This window comes from Magnolia sinica, chromosome 7 (genome assembly GCF_029962835.1).
Source record: "Magnolia sinica isolate HGM2019 chromosome 7, MsV1, whole genome shotgun sequence".
NCBI classification, from domain to species: domain Eukaryota; kingdom Viridiplantae; phylum Streptophyta; class Magnoliopsida; order Magnoliales; family Magnoliaceae; genus Magnolia; species Magnolia sinica.
The window spans coordinates 79290075-79303435 of record NC_080579.1 but is presented as its reverse complement, the minus strand read 5'-3'; the positions used below and the strand labels follow the sequence as shown (position 1 = coordinate 79303435).

At 38.2% G+C, this 13361-nt stretch overlaps 1 protein-coding gene across 1 annotated transcript; it reads right to left on the bottom strand.

Moving 5' to 3' along the window:
* Window positions 1–3740: 3740 nt before the first annotated feature.
* On the bottom strand, window positions 3741–7308 carry LOC131252145 (non-specific lipid transfer protein GPI-anchored 3). Its single transcript, XM_058253021.1, has 3 exons — window positions 6904–7308; window positions 4744–4782; window positions 3741–3979 (listed from the first exon to the last, which is right to left on the bottom strand). The coding sequence occupies exons 1-3, from the start codon at window positions 7244–7246 to the stop codon at window positions 3858–3860; spliced, it is 504 nt and encodes a 167-aa protein (XP_058109004.1). The 5' UTR covers window positions 7247–7308; the 3' UTR covers window positions 3741–3857.
* Window positions 7309–13361: the final 6053 nt, after the last annotated feature.

Here is a 13361-nt window from a genome sequence, read left to right as displayed (position 1 = left end):
TTTTCTAAATAGATTGGATAGCATATCTAAAACACAGTCCATCGGCCTTATGGGGGAGGTGGTGTTGGCGGATGATGAAAGGATGAGTTCCTCTTTGCTTTTGCCAAGGGTATGGTTAGGGTTCGAATATTCGCGTAGAGGCTCGCCCGCTGTTGGAGGGTCTTGCTCTTTGTGTGGAACATGGCTAGAGCTGCACACCAGTCGAGTTAGCTGGGTCAGCTACTCGACCCGACTTGGAAAAGCTTGACTCGCCTCGGATCAAAATTGGATTTGGACTGAGCGGAGTTGGTTTTTGGAGCTCGAATAAATTTTGAGCTGAGTTTGAGCTTGCCGAGCTCGATTTGACTCTGCTCAAACCTCAACTTGAGTTAACTCAAATCGAATCGGCTCGATGAATCGGTTATTTTTATCTTGATGCTGCTCATTATCTTGATGTTGCTCACCCAGTGTTTGATGAAATGACTCAACAAAGTGTTGTTTCGGATGCATACATTCTTTGCAGAATCAGCTGGTGGCGTGAAAGGAATAAATATGAAATAATACGCTATAATACTACCCTCATATCTTGTTTTTGATGCTGCTTACTAAGTGTTTGATGAAATACATGTAAAGTGTTGTTACCGTTTTGCATTCTATTAAAGATTAAATATACATTTTATGTATTTGCGAAAATATCGCACAGGAATGAACTTGGCTCAAACTAGCCGACATGCTAACCAAACTAAGCTGAGCTGGCTAGTCAAGCTCGAGGACCGAGCCAAGCCGAGTTTAAGCTGGGGTTAGTTGTTGGCTTAGCCGAGCCGTGCCAAGTTCGACTCGACTCGTGTACCACTCTAAACATGGCTACTATATAATTATCGTTGAAAGTGATGTAAAAATTATAGTTGAGTTGCTGGACAAAGAGTTGCCCCAATCTTGAGTATGTGGTGTTGGTGGGCTTGTACCTAAGGGTGGTCTATCTAGGCCAAAATAGAAGATCAATGGACTGATTGAATTGATATTAAAGATTAATGGTCCGATGGTGCTAAAATTGAAGATATATAGTCATATTGGGCTAATACTAAAAATCAACAACCTAGTGGACCGATGTCAAAATTGAATCATCCAATTTGAATGAAACTAACAAGACAAATATAAAAGATGAACAATTTGATCAATCTAAAGTTGAATATCAATGGTCTAATTATGTTGAGATTGGAGATGAATAGTTCACTTAGGTCAATACTTAAAATAAAATAAACAGTTAGATTGTATTGATATTGAACCTGAACGGTCAAATTTGAACAATACTAAATATGAATGGTTGAATTGGATCAATGTCAAAGATAAGCAATCTTATATAGTCGATATTAAAGATGAACGATCTAATTGGACCATATTGATTATTAATAGTATGATATTGAAGATTAATAATCAAATTAGATCCAATAAAATTGTTCTTCTTCAATATTAGACCATATCATCAATATCAAGCCAATTAGAACATTGATGATTGTCACATTGATCAATTTCAATATAATATGAACATTCATCTTCAATAAGTCCAATTAGACCATTAATCTTCACTTTTGGTTCAATTGAACTACCCATCTTCAATGTCAATTTGATTAGACTGTTCATTTTCACTATTAGCTCAATCAAATCATTAATCTTCAATATAGCCTATGGGTGACCCTTGAATGGCCACCTGTCTAGGTCTATTTAAACCACACTACACCGAACACCCTAGTTGGTTAACCATAGGCAGAAAGAAGCCGTGAGGTTGAGAGAGTGTTAGAGAGGGTTTTTGTGACCCGGGAGATGATTTCAAATTAAGAAAGCAACTGAATATAAGAATAGAGCTAGAATTGAAGACATTCAACCAGCCCTTTTATAGAAAAAGCACACATCCTAAGAGCATCAGTAGTACACACTTACTTTTTATTTATTTTCACGATCATTGTCTCCTACCTATATTCTCTCTCTGTTTTTTTTTTCTTATATATATATATATATATATATATATATATATTCACTTATTCAGGATTTTAAACCCTATGAAATAAAGCCAAGTGTTGCTTATTATTTATTATTATTATTTTTTTTTCGACGGAAAGCCTTAAACTTGTGAAGTAAGACTAGGTGTTACTTATTTCATTTTTGCCAATTTGGAAGTTTAAACCCAAGGCAGAAAGGCTAGGTACTATTTATTATCCTTTTTTACTTATATGAGATTTTAAACTCTATGAAGTAAGGTTAGATGTAATATTGCTGAAGTTTTGATAATAGTAAAATTTTATAAGGCAGACCACGTGGTGTGGGAAAAAGAGTGTGTTTAACCAATTCCTTTTTTGTTACTGAAGGCCTTATTCAGAATCTACAATTATAGACACTTGAGTTAGGAAATCTTACGATTTTTCACCTTTAAGTAATTCTACCGTTGCTAACCTACTATAAATTTTTATCTTAGTAGTGACCTCAAAATCTAATGCATTTTCATATATGAGTCAATACTACACCCCAACTACAACAGAGGAAGGGAAATCTAAAGAAGCTGGAGACATTCACATTAGTATAATTAGAAGTCAATATAATAAAATTGATGTATTTTAGAATGATAAATAAAAATGTTTTCACGAAACCAAATGGAAGTACTAAGATATTAGTATAATATTTTTTCACAAAAAATTTGGTACAACCAAAGACTTATTTTCAAGAATATATGGCATTTGCTTCATTTTTGAAACAAGGAATTCAATGAAAGTTAATTTTGATTATTTAATCTAAAATACAAGGATTTGGAAATTAAAAAGTCTAGAAAATATTAAGATCTCAATGAAAATACATGTGGTGGAGAAAATGGTCAATTGTGGCACAATTACTCTAGAATTTGTATGCTTAATGCCCTTGAAATGTCCTTATGTGTCCATTTTTTGCAAATGGAAACCAACATAATGTGCCAGGTTGATATGTCTTACAAATGTTGATACTATGTGTCCAACCTTCACCCTATTTTCTCATATGTTGCATTTTCTTAATAACCTTTTAATTATGGCCAACCATTAAGGTTTTAAGATTTTCCAAGATAGAAGTGTTTGTGATATCAAATCGACAATTAATCTTGTCAAATCAAGAATGCACAACTAGCTAGAACATCAGGACAATCTTAGCCCTCTAATAGTTGGAAAATTCACTAAATAAATGTGGGTCATTGATAATTTTTCACGCAACTATTCTTTAACCATTCATTTCATACCAATAATGCAATGGGCCAATGGCTATGATTTGTTGTGTATGATTTTTATACTACAACCCATATGTCAAATAGCCAACTGGATCAACGGTTCCAAACATCTTCAATATCATCCACATGTACCAGGAAAAATAATCACTAGATGTGGGATAATGTGTTCCATTTGGATTCTCGGACACCCAATCAAAAGATCCAGGCGATCCATTGATATCTAATGTATTATTAAAATGAAAGCAATTGACACTTAAAATTCAACACAAAAATTCCTATAGATAGGAGATTAAAATCTTCTAGGTTAAGCCATGTGCATAAACAGAAGTGCACGTGTATCAACCATCGAACTGTGCCAGAGTATCAAATAACTCTTATCTCTTTATGGAAATTAATCATAATAACGAGATTAGAAAAATTGAAAGGCTGAGGCAGCCAAACACACACGCAGAGAGAGAGAGAGAGAGAGAGAGAGAGAGAGAGAGAGAGAGAGAGAGAGAGAGAGAGAGAGAGAGAGAGAGAGAGAGAGAGAGATTAAATGGTTAAAATTCAACTTCTAAATTTGCAATGGACAACCATTTATCAGGCAAAGTTCATGAATAAGATTTAGTTCTAGAGGAAGAAATTTGAAAAACTAGACCTTGAGTACTAAAACAAATAAAGATAACCATCCAACTGCAATGAAAGCAATGACACTAGATCCGTCCACAGAAGGTAACCCACTTGCAGTTGGAGTACTGCTTCCATTAGAAGGCCCTGAGAAAGGCAATGAAATAGGCATAAATTGGTTATTATCAATATAGAAAAGATTTTAATTTAATTAAATTTGAATTTTCGATGCAACTTCAATTTCCACGAAAGTAGGCCCGTAGCTTAGACTCGCCGAAAAATCAATCTAATTGGTTTTTGGTGAGTAGGCTTTTTAGTGCCTATTTCTTTGAGTTGTGCGAGAAAGTATATATCAAAACGCACGTATCAAAAAAGGTTCAGCTTAAAACGGCATCTAAACCCTTTTTGAAGGTTCACCAAATGGGCCCTTAATGACTCCCCCAGGCTGATTTGCATGGATGGCCAGGGAAATGGAATCTCTATATTGAACATATTAACAATGGTTTGATTATTGATGTGTTATCAATCATATGATTTCCACCTTTGAATGACCATCCGTATAAAAAAATTCACTTTGGTTGGATGGCCTGTAACTAAGTAAATAGAAGGTCCATTTTGATTATACTAAAAATGGTACCAACATTGATAACGATTAATGCATATTGATTGCCATCCCACTCAAAGAATCACTTTGGTGAGATGATCCAAGCAATCTAAGAAATGGCTAGGGAAATGGATGGTCCATGGTGATTATGCTACAAAAGCTCACTTCATTAATTCAATTCATATCCTTTGGATCCCAACTTTGATAACACATCCTTCTTGTAAAATCAAATTGGTTGAATATCTTAACATCCCAATCAATGGCCAGGAAAATGGATGACTAAATTGATTATGTTTTGAAAAATCACCTGAAGGAGCTGATGGTGTGGTTGGTGGTGTTGCAGTGCCTGTAAAACGAAAGAAATTAAAACAATGTAAACCATCACACATTTACTTCTATTATATATTTAAAATCATAGCATAAAGTAATAAGATTAGAAAGAAAATATTGGAGTATTGCTAAAGAATCCTCACTCTTTTGAACGAGCATCAAGATCTTTCCTCTTTACCCAGATCCAATGGAAAAAATTAGATTACTTCTTATGAATTTGTTGAGAATAATTACTATTTATATTAGTTCATGGCTTATTAGAGCATGATCGATAGCTTGATGCTCTCGTGGTAGTGATGAAGAGCCTACATACCTATTTGGTTCAGTAGTTTATTCATTAGTTGAATCAATTGATTTGCAATGGGAGCGAATGTTTTAAAACTTGGCCCGGATGTGGGGTCCAACAAGCTTTCCCATCCACACATCGAACTTTTAAGGGATATGCACAAGTCACATTAGTTAGATTTAATTTATTTTCAGAATGATTGCTAATTAGAAAGCAGATGTGAATTTGAACTATAATTACTTATATTCTAATTAATAATTATTAATGGATAATTAGTATAAATATGAATTCTAAGAAGACATCATGTGCATCTCATGTGTATGAGCCCAAAATCTGAACGGTCCACTTGATGCAGCACCCATGAGTCCCCTAAGGCCCAACTTTTACCCTATTTCAAAACTTTGGTCGGCTCTGACGAAAGAAAATAGTTTTCTCACTTGATTTGCATTTCTCTTTGCTATGGCTCACTAGAGTTTTGGATCATATTGAAAATTAGGCCCATGACATGTGTGCAAATATGCGCGGGTGTGTGTGTGTGTAGGTAGGTGTTCCAGAATGAGTACGTAGGCAACATCTCGCATCTCAAGCATCAAGAGTTGGAAGGCACGGAGTATCAAACCTTTCCCTTTATGAGGTCAAGAGGCATCACTCCCTCCCCTCAATTGATTTATCCATTTAAATTAATTAAGGGGCAGGGCAGGAGCTAGCTTTGTGTGGCATAGACCCTTGCAAAAGTCCCTCCTTTTGGGGGGTGGGACCGAGAGAAAGAAAAAGGAACCGTCTCTCTCTCTCTCTCTCTCTCTCTCTCTCTCTCTCTCTATATATATATATATATATATATATATAGGCGTTGTGTGATGTATGTCCAAATACTTGGGGTGGGGTTCACCGCCATGGTGTTTGTATGGCATATTGCATATCTCTCAATTCATTTTGTGTATATGAAATCTATTTCAACCATAAGATGCGTCACTCCATGTTAGAAACCCTTTCCTTGAGTCCTGAATTTTGAGATTTAGTCCTAACATATTATGAATAATCTACTAGACCGAGTGGATTTCATGCTGACATCATATTGGGCCTTGTAAAAAATTAAGGGTAGCCCTTATTCTCTCAATTATTTCCTTTGATGTGACTCACCATGATTATGGGCAATTTGATATTTGGGACTTAGGCCTAATGTTGAACAATACATTTATCATTAAAAAAAAAAAAAAATCAACGATAGCATTCTTTTCTCAACTATTTCCTTAGGTGTAGCCCACCTAAGTCACAACTAGTTTGATCTTTCAGCCCTAGGCCAAACATGGAATGATGCATTTGATAGCAAAAGTGGATTTCACACACACACACACCATGGTGGGGCCCGTCCAAGCCTACCCCCATTTTGCTTGGCATTGTGTTTAAATGACACATGAGATGAGCTATTAATTGATTTAAATCATTAATTAATTCATACAATTAACAAAAAACCTTGATGCAAAAACTATAAAAATAAAATGATCCTATATATCCAATAGGTAGCATGAAAAATGGACAATCAACATTAAACAAAGAAACAAAATAGATCCAATCATCATACTGAAACATCTATTCGATGGATCTAATCTTAAATTTTTTATGATTCCAAAGTACCACTTTAGTTTCATGATTTTAACCATGCAATATGTAACTTATGGTTTGTAAACATAAGATAATTATAATAAATCGACCTCATTCAAACGGTTAAGATCATTCTATGAATGTGATTTTTGCACTATGGCTTTATTTTAATCATATTATTGAATGAACTCTCCAAATTGATTAATTGGATAAACATGTGTGTGTGGACACATGCGAAAAATACATTACCATTGGCAGCGGTGTCGCAGATGCTGGTATCGGTCGTGTCGCCGCACTCCTTGGGCAGCTGCTTTGCTTGATCTCTTGTTACATTAAAGCTACGCAAGAGCTCGGGATTGTTTAAGATAGCACACAAGCATTGCTTCTCTGTATCAATCATCTTTTTCAATGGAATACAGCACAACGGAGGCGGCCTCGTTGACGGTCGCAGGTAATCCTTGCATGGGAGCAGATCCTTCACACAGGGTAGGTCAGATCCAGATCCAGATCCTGACCCTCCATCTCCTTGGGACATACCCAACAGAGCCCATGAACAGAAGAGAAGGACACTGATCAAGAGCTTGCATTCCATGGCTGTAAAACAGAGCAGGGAAGAGGACTAAATCGTCTTTTTTTGTTTTTTCTTCTTCTGATTTTTTCGAGAGCAGAGGTATTCAGGTGTGCTGGGAGGTATTAATAAGGAGTAATACTTTGGATACTCTGGCAGAGTGTGATGATGATACACAGGAATTCTAACTAAACAGTCCAAGTTAGACCAACTTGGATGTATCATGAACCCAAATTACTTTTACTTGATTGTCCCACTGCTAGATTTATGGTCATTTTGTGGACCGCTAAAAATGAAAAATCCTATGGTCTGTTTAGAAAATAATAAGTGCCCACCAATCAGAGATCATGATTGTTCAACTAATTTTATTTTTTATATTTTAACTTAGAGACAATGGATTACATAGTCTAGTTGGTTTAATTTGAGTTAATATGTGCCAAATTTACTATTTCTAAGTGCCTGTGTATCAAGCGTAATCCGCATCCAGAGTATCAAATAAGTCTCCTTAGTAGGGATTTTGTTACGGGTTTTTGGCAACATCGGATGACCGTTTCCCTCGGCGATTGTTTATGAAATGTTTTCTGGTACTATACGATGCGAGAGCTTGGTTGTTCGATTGTTCCCGCTCATTCACTCAAAATGTACACGTGGCATAAATGTAACTAAAATTTCCACCGTATATATGTTATGATCCCATCATCAGATTGATTAAACTGTGATATTCCTTGATTAGAGGATATCTATTTCCTGAATCCTGACTGTTGAATTTTTTTGTTAGCCGTCCATTAGATTTCAACCGATGGGCAAAGTTGTGGTAATATTTCAGTGTAATTTTTCATTAGTTGAATCATCTGGCGTTAGGATCATAATTTGGACGGTTTGATTTTAATTAAAGATGTGCCGTTGCACAATTTCACTGCATGCATATGAAGCATCAATTGAGCCAGTGTAACAAAGTTTTATCCTAAAGCTTTACGTATTTGTAAAGAAGAGGTCGGTTCCTCTGCGCAAGTCCTTGTAGAATACGTTTATTCAACTAGTGCTGCGGGTGGGCCCACTGGAGTGTATATTTAACATCCTATCCGTTCGTCAGGGTTGCACCATTATGAAAGTTGGATGCGCCAAAAATTAGATAGATCCAACCATCACGTGGGCCACCACGTGAATTTATGTCTTTGGACGACTGTCGACTGTTTGTCTATGGTGTGGTCCACCGTGTTTTGCATATGATATCCAACCTATGCATTACTTGATCCTCACCATGAAGATGGGATGCCCAAAAAATTAGGCAGGTATACAATTATTAGGTGGGCCCAATTATAGAAAACAATGGACAACCGTTCAAAACAATTGTTACTTGATGCCCAAACAATGGACTATTATTAGGTGGCATACATTATGGTGGAGCGGCCTTATTTATGCAGTGTCCAACTTCATGGTGGGGCCTATCCTTCTGGACAGTTGGATGCCATACAAACACATCGGACCCGACTCAGAGGACCCGACTTGCAGAGCCCGACTTGAAGAGGAACCTGCTTGGACGGTTAATAGGGTGCTCTGGACGGTGGCAAAACTCTGTGGGCCCCACCATGAAGTATTTTTTTTTAATCCACGCGGTCCATTCGTTTTTCAAGATTATTTTAGATTATAATTCCAAAAACGAGGCAGATCCAAAGCTCAAGTGGACCACACCACATGAAGCAGCGGGGATAATGGTGGGACCGTTGAAACCATCCTAGGGCTCACCATGATGTTTATTTGCCATACAACCTGTTTATAAGGTCACACGGACATCGAAAAAGCGAAAACACAAATATCAGCTTGATCCAAAACTTCTGTGGTCCTCAGGAAGTTTTAATGGTAGGCGTTCAATCCCTAGTGGTGTGGTCCACTTGAGATTTGGATCTGCCTTATTTTTTAGATCATGCCTAAAATGATCTGAAAAAATAAATGGATGGCGTGAATAAAACACATACATCATAGTGGGCCAACGGAGTTTCACCACGCGACGCAATCCGAGTCCCCGTATTATCGGTTTCTGCGGATGTCTCTCTGCCCCCCCCCCCCCTCCCTCTCCTGTGATTTTTCAGTGGCGTTTCGGTAAAACTAAAGGTATCTATTGCGAAGCTTTCTCGTTTAAGCTTAACCTTCAGTACAATGTGTTGTGTCCACCTTGTTGTTTGTATGCCATCCAATCCGTTCATCATCTTCAAAATTCAAGGTCTTCTTGATTCCAAAAATTTAGGCATATCCAAAACTCAGGTGGCCACAACATGTGAAATCATGCCTAAAACCTCTAAAATAAAGTCACATGGCCCACCAGAGTTTTGGAATAACCTGAATTTTTGAGGTATGTATTCTTCCTGGTGGGAAACATCTTCTGAATGGATTGGATGGGATATAAAAAACACGGTTGACTCCACACACAATTTTTAAGGTTTTTAGTGGTGGCCACCTGTCCCAACTGTTCCCTGTAGTGTGACCCACCAAAAATTTATATATTCCTGAATTTTGGAATCTTAGCCGAAAACGAAGATTCATCCATGATGGACGGATTGGATTTAGTTCATACCTCATGATTTTCCTACACATCACATTGCAGGTTAAGCCTAACCTACAAAGCTTTGGCAAACCCAGCCTCATGAAATTTCCAGGGCTAAAATATCGGAAAATCCATGAAGCTGAGATCTCTGTCAAATGAAATCTCTAGCCTTCTGGTTTGAATGATGAGCTTTTTTACGCCCAAACACGTGTACAAGTCAGACGATGCACACGCTATCACATATGCCAGCACGAAGCATCTGAGCCATCCATCATGAGGACCTAACTTTGTAGACAGCACTGCTGAAAAATAAAGGTGGTCCACTCAGTTGGTATGCTGTGATATTAGAAATAAGTGGATGGGTTAGAAAACTTGGCCTGATTATTTTCACAACAGTAGATTTGTTTAATTAATTGTGGGCCACCACCCAATAATGAACGGGTCTGATTTTTGGATCTGAATCTACATACTGCTACCCTTCTGATTTATGGATTGGATATTGCACCTCTCTGCCACGTTGGATATGTGTTGGCGTGTGCATTACATGACTTGCAGACGCGTGTGGGCTTAGCAAAGCTCTACAGTGATAGGCAGGGAATCGGTCAAGAGAACTGAGGACCAGGACGTAGTGAGAACCAGTGTAATAGTCCTGGACCCCACCACCGTAAATGGACCACACCGTTCGTGATCTGAACCATTGATTCGGTGATCCCCATTTGATGGTTTATGGTGTAAATGATTTACGTTTCAAACCATCTTGTCCGTTCAGTTAAAGGAGCTTGAATGTAGTGCACAAACCAGCGGCCTTTTTAATTGTAACCTTCCTTTTTAGTTTTCAAACCAAGGTCCACCGGCTCTTCCAAGGAGTGAGATTTTTACACCATTAGGTCATCGATAGTGGATCCAACAGGTTGAACGGTTCAGATCCTAGGGTATGGACTGCATGCACCGTAGAGCGTCCCGGGACTAGTTGTGGCCTACTATCAGTCCTCTGTTTTTTTATTATCTTTAAATGGATTGTTTTAAAATTTTAAAACACATTAGTGCTATCATTCTGTTGCAAGACGTGATGGTGCATGATAACAAGGCCCATGCTGGCATGTGCCGTGCATTATGGATGACATGCTGGTGCATGATAGCAAGGCAAGCTCCATGTTGGCATGTCATGTATTATGCATGAGACAACATGTAGTTGGAACCACTGATTCGCTATGCCTTCAAAAGGTGTTTACGACGTGGCAGTGAGTCATCCACGTTTCATGTGACACCTATCAGCCTATCCATACCCTCCAAACTGATGGCTAGATTTCGTTAAGAGCGCGCGCGCGCGCACACAGACACACACACACACACACACACACACACACACACACATATATATATATAGAGAGAGAGAGAGAGAGAGAGAGAGAGAGAGAGAGAGAGAGAGAGCTCTGAGCATGACCCGACTTGACTTGGCCGATCCGACTTGTCCGACTCGACCTGAACCGAATGCCTAAGTTGGGTTTTAATTGAGTAGATCCACACGGATCCGAATCCTGATTGAGTCGAGTTTGGGTTACATAGTAACTTGATCCGACTCAAACCAAAACTCGATCCAGTTGGACTCGACCCGATTCGAAACCTGACTCGAACCGGTATTGGGTACTATACAAGGAAAATGTTTTACTTTCACCTCTCTACCCTAACCTTACTCGTGCTGAACCCGCTCATAACTCGAACCTAGGCCAGCCACTGCCAGTACTCCAGCACCCGATCGGAACCCTAACCCACCCGTCCGGCATCAATAACCCGTCCAGCGGCAACAACTTACCCATCCGACAGCATCTGGCAGCAATCCGTTAGGTAAATGTAATATTTTATTTATTCTGTGGTGGTCCGGGCTCACAATGGCGTGTGGTGGTCCGAGGAGGCTTAGGTGTGGTGCGGTGGTGAGGCCGAGGTCACTAGTGGTCCAGCTTGGGATTTCCGTGGATTTTAAAGTCCACTACAGATGTGGGCCCCACATTGATGCATATGCTTATCTATGCCGTCCATCCATAACCCTAACCTTAACCCTAACCCTAACCCTAAACCCTAACCCTAATACTAAACCCTAAACCCTAAACCCATAACCCTAACCCTAACCCTAACCCTAAACCCTAAACCCTAACCATAACCATAACCATAACCCTAACCTTAACCCTAACCCTAATCCTAAACCCTAACCCTTAACCCTTAACCCTTAACCCTAACCCCTAAACCCTAAACCTAACCCTAAACTCTAACCCTACCCGGCTAACCCTAAACCCTAAACCCTAACCCTAAACCCTAAATCCTAAATTGCAGATGTGTTTTATTTATTTGAATTAAACAATTAGTAGTTAATTTTTTGACATTAAAATTTACATTGCATATTGCTTAGCTTCTAGATAGTTAGCTTAATATGTTTGTATTACATTGCTTTTTTGCTTAGCTTATTATTGTGATTCGTGAGTTAGATAATTAGTTACCCATTTGAGGATTTCTATGTGGCCATATATAGATATAGTATATTTTTGTTAGCATAGAAATCACTCAAATTGTCCCGTTTTGGATAGTTCAAGGTTAGATGGATAGTATGCTTTCATCTAACTTATTTAAATGTTCATTCCTGATTTACGCTCCATCTCCTTACTTCTCTCTGGATATGTTTCTTCATTTTCATTTCTAATGTCAAATATCTTCACATTACTTAGATATTTGACATTAGAATGTAATGAAAGATCAACTTATCTAGAGAGACATGTGGAGATGCTGCTGGATTTTCGACGTGGGCGTTTAAATGGGAATACGAAACTATTACAATCTATCCAACCTTGAATGAGCGACTAATTTAGAGTTTAGTATAAATCTTTAAGGCATTAGATTGCAAATGCTAATATGATTTAGTATCTTTCAACTATTAGATGGCCAGTGAGGGTCTTTGCAATACCACATGTGGTTTATCAGTTACATCGCCGATGATCTTGGAAGATGAAGGATTAGATCTAGAAGATGAAGAAGTGCCCATTGATATTAATTAGTACCTCACAGTTACAGATTACGGGAAAAGTGAAAAAAAGATCGATAGTGTGGGATGATTTTGAAGAAGTAATCCTGAAAAACGGCACAATAAAAATACAATGCAAGTGTTACAAGGCTCAATATGCTAAACAAGTATATGGGTTGACCACAACTCTTAAGAAATATAGTCTGAAGTATCATAAAAAGGCGAGAACTCAGACCTCAGGGCAACAGACACTTTCATTTACCCAATCTATAGTTGGTCCGTCATAAGGTACATTGTCCAATTACAAGTATAATAGAGACCGTTGATGCAAAAATCTAGTCCACCCCTTTTAGACAGTAGGGTATGTGCACAGGAAGAAAATAAGGAGACGTTGGCTAGAGCAGGGGACCCTCCGATGCCAAAGTCAGGCTAAGAATTTGGGTCTGGTAGTATCGAGGGGTTTTGGGTGAGAGATTTTGTGTGCCTTTATTTAGGTTAGCGGATGTATTTATAATCTTTTAAGGGCGGTGGTGTATATGGCAAGGCCTCTTCGATGGTGATTGCATATTACGGAAGATAGCCTCGAC